Genomic DNA, 19,374 nt, shown 5'->3' with positions numbered 1-19,374 from the left:
ATAGAAACACAGTAGATGACAACGCATAAAAGTACAAATTAGCTTAGCCAGCCTTCCCAGTTCAGATTCTTCCAGCTGGGGGGTCAATGAGTATATAAATTCCCATATACAACCTGACATCAAATCCAGCCTCCTCCTCCACTCCCTTTCAATCTTGTGCCCACCACTGCCCTCCACCGCTATCCCAAGCATGTTCAAAATCTGTTAGAAGCATTGCCCTTCACCATGTTTGCAGGCTATCTTCAGCTTTGATTCTTATAAGACTAAGGCCCCCTTCCATGTCTTTATTATCAAGTTTTAAAATCATTTTTGATGGCTGTAGGGATCATCTCGCTCTGTTCTAGCTAAGCTCATTTTTTTTTTAAGTTTTACATGGATCTTGGAAGGCTACTGTGCAACCATCTCAGTGGTAAAAGACACTATGTGTGAGATTTGCAGCATGTTTGGAGTCACGGATATGCAGCCATGCAAACAATATGAATCGGTCACTTTTATATGTGGTACATACCAAACAGCAACTAGTTTACCTCCTTTCTATACGTTGTGCATCAGCGTTCAAATTAAAAAGCTTTCTAGTCCGTTGAGCAGGATGTTAATGAGAAAATCTCTTTCTTCCAATAATGGTTTATACCATTAACTTTTCACTTCCAAACTGAACTAAGCACTATTTATCCTGTTAATAACCAGTGCTGATATAAAACTGAACCAAACAATTTAAAGCAATTATCACCTATAAATCATTTTTGTACCCTGCCACTTTTTATTAAAATGAGATTGTTCCAAAAAGCTTCGATATTACAATGAAATGCAAACTGGTTTTCAAACAAGGTTGCAAGTGAGAGCAAAAATGGAGAAAAAGACCTTACAATGTAAGAGGAAGTCAAAACTGAAAATAGCACCCAGCACCGTCTATGAAAACCAGGAGCAGAAGTGCTAGGATATGGAGGAATAAGACTAGAGCTGGGGGTCAATCTATCAAAATTGTCCTGGTTGAGAAAGCAACATTATGAGGTCAGTATTCCAAAGCCTTTGAAAACTGGCCCCTCTAGCCAGCTAAATATAGCTTGCTAAATTTCACTAGAGGGACACATTTAGCCAAATTATGGGTGGGTCAGAGGTTGGGGCACGGGCAGGGTGAGAAACCGAGATGGCTATTTTTGATTTTCAAGACTAGCCGCCTAACCTGCTGCTCCAATACCAGTCCTAAAATATCTGACCCCTCTCCCTCTCCCAATTAAAAAGAAAAAAAATGGCCTATAGAGCCTGAGTTCTTTGCCCATGGCTGCCGGAGCATCCCAACCCCTCCTGCCTCCCGTCGCATTAAAATATTAAAAAGGGTCCCCGCCCAGCAAGGAGCCCCTTTCCTTTAAAAAGGAAAATGTGTCCCCACAGGCCGAAGCCCTTTCGCTCATGCCGCCCCTTTAAAAATGAAACCAAATGCACTGGGAACCCTCCTCCTTTCCTCTTGCTCTCTCTTAGCATCATCCCCGGCAGGGATTCCAGCTCTCTCCGAAAAAGGGCAGTGATGGCGGGGGAGAGGGGGGGTTCCCTCCTGCTCCTGTCCAAAAAAAGGACTTGTACTGTTGCTATCACTTCTGTTAAACCCACTTAGATGCAATCTAGACAGAAATGTCCATCTGCTGGGAGTGCTCAACGCAAAATGGAACCCATAACTTGGCAAAGCAAATAAACTCTCTGCAGCCAAAAATCTTCTGCCTTCATTGGGTCCAAAAACTACAAAAATCAGTGAAATGAAATATCGGGGCTTTCAGATCCTCTGCCATCCACAGTGCTGCAGCTAGAAAATGACCAATCAGAATAGCAGCTATTGTTTTTGTCCTTTGGGCTCAATTGGAACCAGCCTTTTCTGGACTCCAACACTACGAGCCTTCAATCACAACCCCCTGGGGATTTTCCTTTTTACATTTTTTCATTAATATATTATGCCAAGAGAACAAGCTCCAAATAAAGATACCTTATTTAGGAATTAGGATTTATACAGCTAAATAAGAGCACAGCACCTTATCATGGATCATTATAAGTTTAAAAAATGCATTACCTTAAGTCAACAAACAGTAAAACGGATTCAAAAGCAGAAAATGTAATAATCCAATAATTAAAAGAAGAAAAAAAGAAATTAGGATGGTCAGATAGATGAGAATATCAATATAGGAACAAAAGAAAAAGTAATAAAAAAAAAAAAAAGCTTATCTGATTTATAATTACCTAACTGACCTGCTGGCAATGGGATGAGACTGACTCTTGCTAAGCGGGAGAAGTTTCCTGAGCTTTAGCGCCCTGTTCCTGTTGGGTTCTATAATAAAGGAATGCAACAGTTATCGTGTTCTCCCAGCCAAACTTCATCAATTTCTAAAGCGTGTTAAATTTCATTGTGTTCCCTCCTCCATCCACAAAACCACACTCATTCTTTGATTTAGAGGTAGGAAGATCATAAGCCACCATTTTCTTTTATAATCCAGCAGTTACTTCCTGCTCCTTTGTATTTCCAGGACAATTGGAACCAGGTCTGGGAGCTGGCAGCATTTGCAACTACCAGGGGATTTTCCCCCCCTAATTTCAAATTCCAGTCCCTCCAACCCCCAACCTAACCAGGTCATTGTTTTGGGCTGGGGGGACATGCACCAGGGCTCCTTCCAGAAACCTGCAATTATAGTGCCTGAATCCACCCACCAAGTGTCACCCTTAAGCAATGACTTTCATTTCCTCTCCACTGGGGGCTATGAACATAGTCTTTCCTCCTAGTATAAGAAGGATGGTAGTCCTCACCGATGGTTGACCTCAGATGGAACCTGGCACGGAAAACTTTTGTCAAAGTTTCTAGAACGTTGACTGGCCCACTGAGCATGCCCAGCCTGCCACTATCCACGTGAGGTTCCTCTTCAGTCTCTTATTTTTTATGTGAAATAGTTGCCTTGCGGTGATGAAGCTGTTTTTCTTCAAAGTATTCTCGATTTTTTCTGCGCCGGGTCCCTCTTCTCCGGTCAGTGCTCCGGCCAGCGGCGTGGTAGGTGTTTGTTTTTCCCTTCGTTGTTGTTGATTCCTGGCATGTTGCTCCTTGGTGGCCACTGGCCACCAAGGAGCAACATACCGTCATCCAGTTTGACGGTGCCCCATGCCCATGGAACATGTCTATTACTGATCTGCATGAGGTCTATATCCTCTGCCTGGGAGGCATCACACAATGTCTGTGGGTGCCAACTGTGTGATCAGATGACCCCCTCAGAGGCTGTTGCGTCCAGCTGGACAAAATGGAAAAGCTTTTTGGGTCCAAAAAGTCTGATCCATCTACTTCGGCATCGGAGGCATCGACACCTAGAGGCCGAGGGGAGCCATTAGATATGCCGTCCCTTTCCACTCCCCCAGCAGGCCATCTTGAGAGAAGCTGGAGATAGGCAGTCTCCGATGTCATCACATTCCAAGACATCAAGGTCCTCCCCTTCCACGGTGCCAGAGAAAAACCAGACCGAGCATTGAGAAAGGTCCTGCAGTCACCGGTCACTGTCAATGCACTGCTCTGGGACCGGTGCAGCACTGGCGACTGCCATGCTGCCACCAAAGTGACCCTATGGGGGAAGAGGCATCATCCTCTATCAGACCCGGGAGTCCCAGGCGTTCCCTACCGATGGTGGTGCTAGGCAGCAAGCCTCCTCAGGGCTCCGAGGAGGCTCTGGAAATGCCTCCTCTTCCTCCATCTGTCCTAACTTCACCGGAATTTCAGGAGATGTTAGATTGCAAGGTTCAGCTGGCGGTGCTCCAAGCCCTGTTGGGATCGAACCGCCAACAGCACCGGTCCCCATGCCGATGCTGGAGCCTGTGCAATCTCTGCTGGAGCCCCTGCTAGAACGGCTGCACATCCTTTTATGTGTCCTTTCGACGCAGCCAGTGCCTGGACCATCTGTTCCTCAACGGCCTCTGATGCCCCCTTCTGGAGCGATATCCATCATTGGGTCCTCCAAGGAGGACGACTTACTGCGGCCATTGGCGCCTTCAGGGCCCGCAATCAGAGTTTTCCGATCCCATTCCATCGGGGATCTTGGTGCCATCAGTGCCTTTAATGTCCTCGGTGCTGTCGATTCTCCCAGTGCCCAAACCAAGAGGCTCGGGCAGGGGGACCTTAGCGAGGAAGAGGCCCCATATGACTTCCGGGGGGGGGGGGGGGGTGATAGATCGGAGTCCTCTTTGGAGGACTCAGGTGATCTTCTTTCGGAGCCTTCTCCACCAGATGAGAGGCGCAGATCTCCCTCAGAGGATCTTTACTTTGCGAACTTTGTCCAGGCCATGGCGGAATCCATCACGTTTCAGCTCCTCCTGGAGGATGATGCATGACATAAAATACTGGAGATCCTCCAGTTCATGGATGCTCCAAAGGACGTAGTGGCTGTCCCAGTCCATGATATTTATAAGGAAGTTCTCCTTAGGATCTGGGAACATCCTGTGTCCGTTCCTCCAGTTAATCGAAAGGCGGATGCCAGCTACCTGGGCCAACAGGCGTTGGGTTTTGAGAGGCGCCATCTCCCACATCAATTGGCTGTGGTGGAGTCTGCCCTTAAAAGCCAAGCGCTTTCACACCCATGCCTCTGCCCCTCCAGGGTGACATCACAGGGCGTTGGATGCCCTGGGTAGAAGGGTGTATCAGGGCGCTATGCTCATTGCCTGTATCACCTCCTACCAACTATATTTGACCCAATAGAACCAGAACCTGTGGAAGCAGGTCCAGGAGCTGTAAGAGTGCCTGCCCCAGCAGCAGCAGATGCGTTCTCGGCGGTAGTACATCAGGGGCTGGAGGCAGGAAAACACAAGGTGAGGTCCGCTTACAAAATGCAGCAAGAATGGCTGCTGCGGGTATTGGAGCCCACAGGATGGCCTAGCTCTGTGCCTCGGACCTTCGGCTGAAAGTCCAAGAAAAGCTGGCAGATCTACCCTGTATGGGTGAGAATCTCTTTGGAGATAAAGTCAGGGACGCGGTGGCCCAGTTGAAAGACCACCATGACACCCTTCAACACTTGATGGCTAGTACTTTCGACCCGCCATCCTCTGTCAGAAAATCCTCGCAACATGGTTCAAGGAAGTCCTATCGCCAGAGGAAATATCTTCCTGCCTTGCGGGCCCACACACCCCGTGCTGGTTCCAGGGGTCGTTCCCACCAGCAGTGGACCCCCAGGCCTCAACCAGCCCTCCAGCAGAGCTCTGCCACAGGGTTTTGACTGGGAGCAAGGGAGTGCCACTCAGATTGCCGTACCCTCGGCACCCTGCCCTCTGGTCGGAGGCAGGCTATCTCATTTTGCATACTGCTGGCCCCAAGTTATGTCGAACCAGTGGGTTCTCACCATCGTTTGCCGAGGGTACCGGCTGAACTTCAGGGAAGTCCCTGCGGACTCTCCCCCATGTCCATCTTGGGCTTTGTCCGCTACTCAGGAAATACTTTTGACAGAGCTCTCCACCCTTCTAATGGCCGGAGTGATAGAACCCATTTCCCCCCACCAGCAGGGCAGAGGGTCCTACTCTCAGTATTTCCTGATACCAAAGAGAACTAGGGGCCTACGCCCTATTCTCAACCTGAGAGCCTTGAACAAATTCCTTCAAAGAGAAAGGCTCAAGATGGCCTCTCTAAGCACCCTGCTCCTGCTCCTAAGAAGGAGGAGACTAGCTCTGCTCCTTTGACCTGAAAGATGCCTACACCCACATTATGATCTTCCCAGGTCACATGAAATAAGTATCTTTGTTTTGTGGTAGGGATGGATCATTTCCAGTATCAAGTGCTGCCCTTTGGCCTTGTGTCAGTCCCTCAGGTCTTCACCAAGTACCTGGCAGTGGTGGGGGTGCACGTCCGATGTCAGGGGGTGCACGTGTTCCCCTATTTGGGCAACTGGCTGGTCAAAAGCACCACTCAGCAGAGGGCGCTTCACTCATGTCTGACCATCCAGGTGCTACAATCTCTGGGGTTTGTTATCAATTATCGCAAGTCCCACCTCATCGCCACATCTGGGCTTCATCAGGGCCAGACTGGTCACATTCAGGCCAAAGCGTTTCTGCCCCACGATCGAGTGCTTGCCCTGTTGGCACTGGCAAGCTTGGTCTGCAGTCTTCAACAGGTTTCTGCTCATCTGCTGCTTCATCTTTTGGGTCACATGGCCACACCTGTCCATGTCACCCCTTTGGCTCTCCTGTACATGCGCAGGGTGCAATGGACCTTGTGGACTCAGTGGCGACAGGCATTCCAGAACCTCGGGGCACATGTCTATGTGATGCTGTCTCTCCAGGTCTCCTTGTCCTGGTGGGAGGATCTATCCAATGTGGAGCAGGGGGGTCCCTTTTCAGGTTTCCTCACCTCAACTGGTGCTTTTCACTGATGCCTCCCTCCTGGGTTGGGGGGGGGGGCCGCATGTGGACGACTTCCATATGCAAGGTCGGCGGATGGCTCAGGAATCTCTATGTCAGATCAACTTCCTGGAGCTTCAAGTGATTCACTACACCCTTTGGGCATTTTGAGACCATTTGTCCCACAAGGTAGTCCTGATCCAGACAATCAGTTAGCAATGTGGTACATCAACAGACAGGGAGGCACAGGGTCGTTCCTCCTCTGTCAAGAGGGGGTACAGATTTGGTTCTGGGCCTTGTCACAGGGCATGCTCCTGAGAGCGATGTACTTAGCCAGAACAGATAGTGTAGTGGAGAACCATCTGAGTCGAGTGTTCCGGCCTCATGAGTGATAGCTAGATCCAGCAGTGGTGCCTCAGATCTTCCGCTGGTGGGGAACTCCAGATGTGGATCTGTGTCTCCCCCTACAACTACAAGGTGAGCAAATTCTGCTCCCTGTACAGGACAGGTGGACTTCCAGCCTCGGATGCCTTTGCCCGACATTGGGGCACGGGTCTCCTGTATGCAGATCCTCCTCTTCCGCTGGTCATGAAGACTCTCTTGAAGCTCCAGCAGGACCAGGGACCATGATTCTTGTGGCCCCTAACTAGCTGACAGGTCTGATTCCCAGTCCTTCGGGTTTGGATGGTGCAGCCTTGACAGCCTAGATGTAGAGCACCTAATCCTGCAGCCTCTGGACCTCTCTGATGACGTCTCAGGTGTTGGTAGCTTCCAGGAAGCCTTCCATCAGGAAATCTTATCAACTGAAGTGGAGGAGGGTCTCTATCTGGCACGAGGTCATGGCTTGGATCCCTTCACCTGCCCCACTCCAAAGTTGCACGACTATCTGTGGCACCTCGCAGAGGCTGGGTTAAAAACCAACTCAGAGTACACCTGAGTGCCATCAGCACTTACCATCAGGGTACACCCATCTCTATGCAACCCATTGTGGGGCGGTTTCTGCAGGGCTTGCTTCAGCTGAAGCCTCCCCTTTGGCCTCCTGTTGTGTTCTGGGACCTCAATTTATTGGCATGGCTCATGCATGACCCTTTTGAGCCTTTGAGCTACTGCGATCATAAGTTCCTGACCTGGAAGGTTTTCTTCCTGGTGGCAGTCACTTCGGCATGCAGGGTTAGTGAGCTTCAGGTGTTGGTTATATATCCACCCTACACAAGATTCTTTTTATGATAGGGTGCATACACAGGACCACCTTAAGTTCTTGCCTAAGGTGGTGACTGATTTTCATCTTAATCAGTCCATCATTCTGCCCACCTTTTTTCTGAGGCCTGTCTCACCAGGGAGAATGGGCTCTGCACAGTTTGGACTGCAAGAGGGCTTTAACTTTCTATCTCAAATGCACAGCAGGCCACAGGCAGTCCTCACAACACTTTATATCCTGGGCGTTGCAGTAGGCAAGCAAACTCTGTCCATCTGGCTGGCTGATTGTATCTCCTTCTGCTATTAGCAGGTGATCCTTCAGCTTGGAGGCCGCGTAAAAGCACTCACTGTAAGAGCCATGGCGCATCAGTTGCCCACTTGTGAGCAATTCCCATTGCAGAAACCTGCAAGGCCACAATGTGGCATTCCCTACACGTTTGCTGCCTCCTACTGCTTGGACAGGGTTGGTTGATATGACAACAACTTCAGCCAATCTGTCCTTCACAACCTCTTCCAAGCTTAAATCCAACTCTCCCTACCAAGGGCCCATTGTTCAGGTTCAGGCTGTCTCCCTATGTTACCAACAGCATCACAGTTATTTTTGTGCCTGTTGGCACCCAGTTTGGTGACTATTGGTCATGGTTGTTGCTGGGAGCAGCCTGCAGAAGCAGAGTTGCTTACCTGTAACAGGTGTTCTCCTAGGATAGCAGGATGTTAGCCCTCAGGAAACCCACCCGCCACTCTACAGAGTTGGGCTCTCCTACGTTTTAATTTGATTTTTTTCGCTCGTGAATTCTATGTTACGAGACTGAAGAGGGACCCCCACATGGACACACGGATAGGCATGGACGCTGGGCATGCTCATTGTGCCAATCAAATTTCTAGAAACTTTGACAAAAGTTTTCCGTGCCAGTCTTCATCTGATGATGTCACCCATCTGTGAGGACTAACATCCTGCTGTCCTAGGAGAACACCTGTTACAAGTAAGCAACTCTGTTTTACTGCTTCTCCAGTTGACCCTGGGAGCAGAAGACCTGACTCAGTGATCAAACAAAGGACCTTTTCTGCATAGCAAAGCACAGCACTGCCACTGAGCCAGCACATAAACCCCATTTTATAATGCCCCTCCTTCTCTAGCACAGCCATCACAGTTCCTTACAAAACCCAGTATGCAGTCCGAACCAGACTACTAGGTTTCATTGTTGTGCAATGGCTGAGTCCCTTCCCCTAAGGATTGTGAACATTGCCTCTTCAACATCCTCAGTCTCTGCCAGCCCAAGGAGCAGAAATTGGGCTGAGGACAAGAACGCAGGCCTTCTGAATAGCAGCACAAAGACCTGCTATGGGATTGGCTACCAGTCAGATTATAATTGTTTTACTGCTAGAAAGGAATTATTTTGGGAAGCAAAAAAATAATTTCGGTCCAGTACAGAAAATCAGCATACCTGGCAACTGTCAGGGGGGGGTTTCTTCAACTTGCCAGATATCCAAATACACAGAAATCTCTGGTGCCACTGTTGGGCTGGCTGGAGGAGACTGCATCTGAATCAGCCCCATGAGTCAGAACAAGGAGGCATCAGACTATGAGACTGGAAGGAGACTGAGGCATAAGCTGGAAGGCAGAGTCAGAAGCATTAGAAGTGGCAGATACTGGCTGGAAGGAAGCTGAGGTGGCAACTCCTGATGCATTTTTGGTGTCTGTCATGCTGATTGCAAAGGGAAGCAGCAGGGCTACAAAATCCAGGAATACACTGGGATGATAAACCAAAACCCAACACCACTGCATCCCAGGCACCCCCCAACCCCTTCCACCCACACAGCACACACTCCCTCCCCATGACTGGCTGTGCAGCTCTTATGGTCCACCCCCACCTTCAGATAGGCTGGGCCACTACTGGCCAGCTTGGACAGCAGACTGCAACATCTAGGGGGTGGGGGAAGGATATAGAAGGGGGGCTCAGATGGGTGAAGCTTAACAACATGGGTAGGAACACAGTTTGCCCATTAGTTTTGATGGCCCTGCCCAAAAGTCTTCCTCCAGAAACTGGACCAATTCACACCCTTACACCATTTTTGTTACATGTACTACATCCACTGACCATCAAGAACTTGCACCCTAAAATATATGCCATGCAATCTCTAGCACGAGTTATAAAAACGTGTTTTTTTGAAAATAATACACTAGTCCTGGTTTGTCAGATGGACTAACAGACCAGACGCAGACTAATAGCCACCTTTGCGCATATTCAGAAGACTCTCACGTGTAAAACATATAGAACTCTAGCTAGCTGCTCAAAACATATATTTGGTGTGGGATTGCTTTGGTCAATAATCACCAAGCGATAAAGAAACGAAATATTTAAAACATATCCCCAATTTCCAATGGTTCAGCAGCTCTCTACATTAAAGGTGGGGGTGGAAGGGAAATAGAACCAAGAGCTAAGAGAAACAGATAAGTATGAGAGAGAAAATTTGCGGGGCAGACTAGATGGGCCATTTGGTCTCCTTCTGCCGTCATTTCTATGTTTCTATGTTTCTATAAGAACCTTCATCAGGATTAACATACAAAATTCTGTTGCTATGTTTGTAACATGGATGTTTCACAATCTGAGCCACTGTAACTTAGGCCATAAGCAGCCTGGGATCCAAGTGAAGAAGTCTGTGACTAGGATTACAAGAGTGCACCATTGCTTGTTACTTGGCTGTGGATTTGTTGAATGATGTTTTCCCATCCACTGCATCCACAATCCCTGCGATTAAGTGACCTTAGCTCTTATATTTAGGAGGGTCCCTTAGGAATTCTAACAGTATGTTCTCAGCAGTAAAAACAAAGACATTTCATAAAAAATATATATTAAAAAAAAGTCTGCCTTGCCCCCTTTTGACATTAAGATGCTTTAGCCTATGAATTATTGGCATCTATTTTGTTGGATATTTCTCGCTCTAGTAGCCACTTTTTGATTTGTTTTAGCCCATTTTCAGCACTGAAGGTGTCCCTTCCTAATATGCTTTTTTGTTTATATCCCAAAAGTTTGGTTCAGATGGGACACCATCAAGACATCCCACTACACCTATGATTGCATGGTCTGGAAAGCAAACTGTGTTAGTTCAGTGTGGAACTTTGTGTTGATTCTTTATTAGAAAAACTCACACTACAATATAGACTATTAACCTATATAAAAGAAAACCTACTCCACCAATTAACTTAAGGGAAAATAATCATAAGATTATGCAATGATTTCTGCATCATATCAGTTTCTTTTTCATTGGGAGAAGTACGCCCCTCTGAATTTCAAAAGATTAAAAAAAAAAACCAAAAAAACCAACCCTAGACATTAATTCCTACTACAGGTAATTCATCAGGATATCTTGAGCCCACAGATGACTCGCTGTATATCTTATTTCAGCCTATAAAACCAGGCATAATTATACTTGCCGTTATCATCTGTAACCACTGGCTGCAGAAGGAAATAAGAAATACACGCAACGACACACCAGACCGTTAGCTTCTCAGATGATATTTCTGTTACACTTCCCACCCTCACCAGAAATCACCAAACACTACTTGGGTTTCTTGCTTTTCCCCATACGTATCATTTCTTTATTCACTGCTTTTAACCAAAATATGTTATATATCACTGTGCAACACATTTTTAAAAACGCTCTACTATAACCACAGAACACCAAATGTTCTTATTATGGGTACCAAGAGATGGCAGTCTGTACTCTAATTTAAAAAAAATATATAGAAAGTTTTCTCTAGGAGGTCAAAAGGTGCAGGGCACCTGATCAGTTTTAATGTCATAGTAAGGTGCAGGGTGACATGATCAAGAGGAGCAAACTGAAAATGCCAGCTCACGCTCTCGACATAAGTCTGATCAAACTGGCGCAGCTTTTTTTTTCCCTCCACCCTGAGGCAGTGCTTCACACAGCAAACCGTGCTGCAAGTAGAACCAAAGCAGCTTAAACATCCCTCTTCCTCCGGCACACAGACACATGGGTAATGCAAAGAGAACTTTCAACAGGCTATGCAAGCTGATGTGTCAACATGTACATACAGGCATATATAGTACAGTGCAGTAACAAATACAGACAATTGTAACTAAACCTGAAATGAAATTATATATTGAAATAATCATAAACATTTGTGCAATGTAAGCTTAGGTAGAGTGTGTGACCTTCCGTCAGTAAACAACAGCTGGCGTGCTACAATCTGTGCTATGCCAGGCCAAAAACGTAATGCATTATTATCAATCAGACTGCGTGGCATGATTTGCAGCCAGACGGTTGCTATAAATAAAGGGGGTTCACTGTTATTTTAGGGAAAATGTAACATCAGAATTTTTTTTTTTTTTAAGGGTTTATCTATATAATCTAGAGAGCTAAACATGGAGATAAACGGTAAAGAAGCATTGTCACAAATAGGTAGTGGGAGGAGTCCTACGGCCTGAAGAAAAGCAGGTGGTACCTGGACAATAATTTGCTAGCCCTGTGCCATAAAGTACAGCTTTTACTATTGAAAAGTTTGATTAAAAAAATAAACACACAAAAATTCTGTCTTGGTAGATCTGACAAACTGGGTTGGAGCATTAAAGCTGGATGCTATTCTTCTGTTTCCCTATCATGGATAAAACATAGATAACTACAGAAGAAACTGACCTATCTTTATTTTCTTATCCAGAGAAATCCCTAAAAAAAAAAGTGAAATTCGAAGGAGCATACCCGACGGACGTGATAGCAGAGGCGCGGCGAGCATGCTTATCCAGGCGTAACATTACATGTTTACTAGAATGGCACGTGCTGCGCCTAAGCTGGCCCCAATAACAATGGTCTCGATTTGAAATCGGACACAGAATGATGCAAGGGCTCAAGGAGTAGACACTCAGTCAAAAAAAAAGCAAAATAAATATGGAACAGCACAGGTTTCAAGGCATCACGTTAAGCGAAAAGAAAGCAAAAATAGATGTCTAGAAATCTGCGTCAAATAAACACAGATGGAAAAGCTCAGAATTTCAACTACCATGATACTGGGAACGTTACTTATGTTTAGAAAAAGTACATTTAGATGTTTATTTTCCAGCTAATTAGGGTTCTTTGCTTTCCCGGCGCAGGTACTATTGTTGGGTGCCTTCTCGGGTTGAATCAAACCCATACATTGGTGCAGCTGAGTCGTCGTCAGCAGGGAAAAGGCACAATAACAAAGCAGAGGATCCAGGGTAGGCAGAGGAGGGGGTGAGTCAGTACTAGGGGGAAGTGGTGATTATCTAACAAACTATTTTATTTTTTTGGCATCGGGGGGGTGTTCTACTGGGGTTTATTTGTTAAAACCTAAAACCAGAAGCCCTACTTATGTTATAGGTTAATGTTTGCTGAATGCTCCAACTTGACTGATCAGAACCCCACTATTTATTTTTATACTACAACTCATACTTACGAAATTAAAACTAAAGATACATACAAAATGATTTTGATGCCAAACCCATTAAAATGAGGCATTAAAACTCGCAGCTATGTTTTGCATGAGTAGCTCCGATTCAGTACAGTGCTACAGCTGAGATGGAGGTAGGAATAACATGGTAGGTGCAGGGCAGGCTTGTAGGATCCAGATTAAGCCTCCTCTCTTGATCTTTTCCTTGGCTCCAAGTCCTTTCGAAGCGCAAGGTAAGAACCGCAAAGGATTTCACCTCCAGAAACAGACGATGCAGAATCAGAATTAATAAAACAAAACTGAAGTTTTTTTAAAGTGTTATTCTTCTTCACTGCTCGGCTGATATTAGACTGAAGGTCGGAGTACCTGCAACTCACAAAACAGCTGGCTAACCACGCAGCAGCATGGCCCACTCCCATTCTTTCAAGCAAAAATGCCTCGCCACGAAACATCCTAATAAGCAATTCAAACATATTTCCTCACCCCCAGAAGACAGGGTTTGCATGTGAGATTTATTTATTTATTTATTTATTGTTAATTTCCCTGATGAGATGCAGTGAAATCTAGCACTGCAATACTGCTTTCACCATCTCTGGCCAGCCGATCTGCAATCTCCAGACACTTAGCCGATCAGAAATCGACTTTTTATGCTACAAAGGTAAAAAAAAAAGTGGATTCGTGATCATACTTAAAGCATTCTTCTGTTAATGCGGAGTAGCGTGGGCATGAAAGGTGCGGCTACGCTACTGAGGCAGAGGGCAAGATCACTATAGATCATTCAAACTGAAGCAAAAACTCTTTGTGAGTGGAAGGCACTGCTGCTTTAAAGATGCACTTCGTAAAGGAAGATGTTGAAGAAATACTTCATTTTGGGTACCGGTACAGATCTTGCACATTTTATTGGACGGTGTAAATCTGATCTTAAACTGCACACTTGTGCACTTTTTGGTACACTACGCGCATATACACAATTCTAGCCAAAGATGAGCAGCTTGCAAAAAATCAAAGAGCCACAGTGAAACCAAGAACTCTACCCTATGAGCACCACTGACAGAAAACTTCCAAGACTAAAAACGTACTGCAAAAATAGAACTGTTAAAATCTCCTTTTTGGATTTTTTTTTTGGTTCACATTAAATGCAAAAATTGAATTTCCTTTTCTATTTAAACTTTCTTTAACAGCTAATGTGTTCCAGGAGGGGCACACGAGTGGTCGATTTACCCACAGGTAGGAGCAACTCTGAGAATAGCCTCAGAAGCCAATGAGAACACTGCTGTCGCTCTGCGCAACTGATCTGACATTTTATAATGTCTGCCAAAGACTCCGATAAGCTCTCTTAGCCATGACAAAAAACCCAGAACGAACAAAAAAAACCATAGGCATAAAAGGACATTTGGATCATGGAGATGCTTTCTTCTCCATTCACTTGTGCAATTCTCAGCAAAATATGTGCAGTACATTGATTTCCAGTCTCCTTAGAACTCCTATCCTTTTGGTGCCATTACACGGAGACGAAGACATCGAGATAGAGTCTATCATAGGATTCCCTGAAGCACAGAACAAGGAGGAGACTGAGCAAACACGATCCGGTCAGGCACCAGTTCAGCCAGGACAGTTCTGCAAAGGAGGAAAATAAATAAATTAATAAAACACAGAATGGCTCAAAATTCAGGCTGCAGGTTCAAGGAGACAGATTCCAAACACTGGCTTCCCAGAAGCGCAGAACAACGAGAAAGCCAAGCATACATGGGCCAGTGAGGCACCGGCTGAACCAAGATAACTCTGCAAATGGAAGCCAAAAAAAAAAAATCTATACACACACCTCTTTTTTTTTTATATTTAATCTTTATTATTTTTCAAATATTTTAAAGACAAACTTACAACAGAAAAGAGGATACAGCCTTATTAATAGTTTACCAATTATATATATATATCTCAAGTCAATATTATCAATATATTTGGCTAAACCTCTTTACAAAGAAAAGTGAGGAGAGAAAATATTTTTAGGAGCATTAATCAAGAAGAAAAAACATCATTTTCATATTACATTGAAATGGCTGACATTACTTGGTTACTGAACAAATATCTAGATCCCACTTAGTGCATGCTAGGAGATATCACAGAAATCACCCTAGCATTAACAAATGACTTGAGTTGCTCTGGATAATAAAACACAAAACATTCTTCTTTTCGTTTTATAATGCACCTGCTAGGATATCTCAGAACATAAGAATAACCCAAGCTTTTAACCTGTGTTCTAAACGTGAGAAATTCTCTTCTCCTTTGCTGTGTAACACGAGCAAGGTCCGGAAAAATCCTCACCCCAGCTCCATAAAAAGGAGATGAGATGTTTTTAAAGAAATTCTTCATCACAATACCCATATCATGCTCTGTAGCAAATGTAACTAGAAGAGTTGCTCTGTCACACAATTCTACTGAAGAATATTCCAGATATCCAGTCAAATTTTCCATAATCTCAACCTTAACTTTATTTTCAACACGAGATCTAAGCCCTTGTGGAGGCTTTAAAAAGATTTGCTTGGTGATACAAGGTAATCCCTGTTCATCAAGCTTTAAATTTTCGAGGAAATATTTCTTGAGGGTTACCTCCATTGTTTGACCCACAATCCTCGGGAAATTTATAAATCTGAGGTTGAGATGTTTGGAATAATTTTCAAGATATTCAATTCTATGTGAAGCTGAAGTAACATCTTTAATTAACTTAGTTTGAACATTAGTGTTTTTTTCAAATTCAGCTTCCATCTTATTTATTCTAGATTCACTTTTTCCTAATTTATCTTCTATTTTTTCCATCTTAATGTTGAGGACTCCCACATTTGCATTTGTTTCAAAAAGAGCTTTAATCAAACCAGCCACTGTCCCATAATGAGTCAAGAGTCACAATTGCTGGCTTTGCTGGTATTAAAAAGTGGGCTGACTCGCCCACCTTTTCAGCCATGCTTTTCTCCGCCATCATCAGCTTTCCCTTTCCTTCTCCCACCCCTTTCTCTGGGGTCGATGTTAATGTTACCACTTCTAATCCTCCGATTACACCTACCGCGGTACCCTCAGGAGAATCTGGTAGGCTGAGAAGCTCTTGCCCGTGTTCTACTCCTGCCATCACAGTTAAAGCCCCTTCGGCTAACTGCTCTCCGGCCAACACGGGAGAGTCGGTGGGTGACATCATTATTAGGCGACGGGGATCAGGAGGAGACAGAGTCACTTCCCCAGACGGCGAAGGAGCTCCTACCTCCAGTGCCGTAGCGGGGATATTCTCCTCAATAGCAGTTACCAACGCAGGAGTATATGATGTTATTAAACGCTGGTTTGTATTCGAGGGGATTTCGGAGGGGTGGACCCTAACTCTCCCCTTTCTTTTCGGAGGCATTTTTCAAAGAAATCTCTCATACATTCAAACCGCCTACTCACTGCGTATATATGCAGCCTTCTATCTCCTCTTGGCGGGCTGCGTTGTTTCAGGATCCCTATCCGCTCCGCTTCTCCGTCCTGCTCCGGAACAAGCTGGTGCGCCCCTTGTGTGTGCGCGGCTTGGCGGCGCGCCGGCGTCGACGGAGCGCCGCACAGGTGCCGGTTTTATGGGCATCTCGTCCCCTTGCAGTGACGTCAGGGGCTTCAGGGGTGGAGCTCCGATGTTCTCCCGGGTGCCGCGGGGGAACCCTCAGTGTGCAAGCCAAAACTACACCAAGGGCTAGGTGGTTTCGCCGCTCCCCGAACAAGTCTCTCTGCCACCAGCACAGCCGCAACACCAACCTCACAGGCGCCGGTTTTATGGGCGTCTTGTCCCCTTGCAGTGACGTCAGGGGCTTCAGGGGTGGAGCTCCGATGTTCTCCCGGGTGCCGCGGGGGAACCCTCAGTGTGCAAGCCAAAACTACACCAAGGGCTAGGTGGTTTCGCCGCTCCCCGAACAAGTCTCTCTGCCGCCAGCACAGCCGCCACACACACCTCTTAATTCAATTAACACAGCTCTGATGTACCAGTGGTAGATTTAAAAGCAGCACTACTACTATATAGAACTCTGTTCTAGTTTAAAAAAAAAATAATAATAATAAATAAATCTCTATATATTTAACTAGAACAGAGTTCTAGTAACCATACTGGTCCTGGAGCAAACTGGATTTTTAGCGGGTTATAGCATATGTGTTACTGGGTAAATGTAAAGTGAATCCAAAGCTACTGATTTACCTAAGCTTCTGACAACATGCAGCACTTCTCCTCAGCTGGAGACCATCTCATCTCAAAAGCTCATGTTCAGTTCCTCACTGGATAATTAACGTGATTACAGCAACAATGCAGAGACCTTTTTTTTTCCCTCTCAGGTTTGGACTTAAGAAGCATTTTGTGCATTTATAAATTATTTCTACAGTCACTGCCACCACTATAGATGGAAATAAATTGGGATGTTGCTGTGCTGCTTATAATCAGAAACCACAACTTGCACCAGGCTCATGCACACAGGAGTCAATTAAAACTTAATTGGATAATGAGTGACCCCCAAAGGATGTGATAGCTTTAAAAAGTGTGTGCCCATAATAAACAAAACCGTGTAGATTTTAAAAGGGCCGTGCGCCCATAAACGCACTTATCTTACCGCATGCAAAATTACACGCTATTTTATAGAGTACGGGGCAAATTTTCAAAAGGCCGCGTGAGTAAAAATTATGACTTACGCTCATGGCCGGGCCCTGTGCGCGCTGCACGCATTTTCAAAAGGGCCCAGCCATGAGCGTAAGTCCCGATACGTGCACAAGTGCTGGGCCCTGAAAAAGGGGCAGGCCGGGGCAGCAGCCACTAGCTGCTATTCTAAGGAAGCGCGCACCGGCGGCTGGCCGGCGCGCATAACTTGCTTCTGCTTCAGAGGAGCCGTAATGAATGAAATAAAAAATTTAGGGAAATGTAGGTTAGGATTAGGGGCTGGGGAGGAGAGGGGTAGGTAACTGGAAAAGGCTCGATTGCGTTGCCGCGTGTATTTTATGAAAATTTGCCCCGCTCCCCCGATTTTATAACATGCACGCGCCAGGAATCGCACACTGATGGATGCGCGCTGCTTTGAAAATCTACCCCTATATGCATAGTTTTTAAAATACTCTTCACACGCATATGTCCGCAGCCTTTACACGCCTATCTTGCGCACGCTTGAGAGAGAGGCAGGTCGAGAGAGACTCGTTACACGATATATAATATATGGACCATTGTAAGGGGGGGGGGGCACTTTGATTCGGGGTGATTTTTCAGGAGGCGGGTTGGGGTTTGGGAATGAAAGAGTTGATTTGCACATTGCACCTAGCAGAGACTGCAGTGTACAAATCCAACTCCTCGTTAGAATTTTCATCGCTTATAAGGACTAAAATTCTTTAATGAGGCTAGTAAACTGAGCCTAGTAAACTGAAAAGTTGGTGGGCGGGAGAAGTGTATTGGACCTCTTCCAGAACAAGAAATGCGGGTGTTGCTATTTTAATTAACAAAACATTTTCTTTTCAGGTTGAGTCGCCTCTCATAGAGGGGGATTTCTTATCCTTAAAGGCACTCTATTGGGGGAACCTTTGATTTTATGTATCATATATGCACCAAACATGACTATCCATTTTTTAAATACATTCTTACTAAAATACAAGAGTTACAACTGGGGTCTATTATCTTTGGAGGCGACTTTAACCTTGTGCATGACCCAGTTTTGGATAAGTCCTGGGAAACACCAGGTGACTGATATATGGGGCATCATGTAAAGAGCTGGATCTGTTGGACATGTGGTACACACTACACCCGATTGCATGACATTACATCCATGTGTCCCGTGAGCATGCGTCTCAATCTCACATAGACTATGGATCGGTTTCCCAAGGATACAGTAGCAGCAATTGAACCCCTGGAAGTTTCTGATCATTTGGGTGGCGGGATAGGCACTGAAGACCCAGGCTTCCATGCATATCTGGAACACAAATGGAATGAGTTCCATGCATAGAATAAAGAACATGTTTGGGTAATTGCCAGGTTCTTGTGGCCTGGTTTTGGCCTCTGTTGGAGGTAGGATGCTGGGCTTGATGGACCCTTGGTCTGACCCAGCATGGCAATTTCTTATGTTCTTATGTTCTTAACTTTACAATGAATACCTCTGAATGTTTCTGTAACATCACCCCCCAAACCCCAACCCACCTCCCGAAAACTCACCCCGAATCAAAGTGCCCCCCTTACAATGGTCAGGCTGATACCTATACAAAGTCTCCCTCCCCCCGCCTACTGTGGAGCTGTGGCAAAGTTACGCCGGCAGCGTACGCGTGCTGGCTGAGGGAAAATGAGGGGTTGCGTGGATCAGTGCCGGCCCCGCCTCTGGAGCGCCCATGCCCTGCCCCTTCTCTGCCGACTTTTGGCTATTCAAAATTTGCGCAGCTCC

The 19,374-nt window shown here is 45.7% G+C and overlaps 1 protein-coding gene across 3 annotated transcripts in view; it reads right to left on the bottom strand.

The window, feature by feature from the left end:
- Positions 1-11,857: 11,857 nt before the first annotated feature.
- SLC49A4 (solute carrier family 49 member 4) overlaps positions 11,858-19,374 on the bottom strand; it is a 92,586-nt gene continuing 85,069 nt past the window's right edge. For all 3 annotated transcript variants that reach the window (XM_029605219.1, XM_029605218.1, XM_029605217.1), the window contains one exon: positions 11,858-14,581. In XM_029605219.1, coding sequence (XP_029461079.1) covers positions 14,500-14,581 — 82 coding nt within the window. In that variant the 3' untranslated portion in view covers positions 11,858-14,499. The remainder of the gene's footprint in view (positions 14,582-19,374) is intronic.

The sequence above is a fragment of the Rhinatrema bivittatum genome, chromosome 6 (assembly GCF_901001135.1).
Source record: "Rhinatrema bivittatum chromosome 6, aRhiBiv1.1, whole genome shotgun sequence".
NCBI lineage: Eukaryota > Metazoa > Chordata > Amphibia > Gymnophiona > Rhinatrematidae > Rhinatrema > Rhinatrema bivittatum.
The sequence above is the reverse complement of the archived record's forward strand: the minus strand, read 5'-3'. Positions and strand labels throughout refer to the sequence as shown.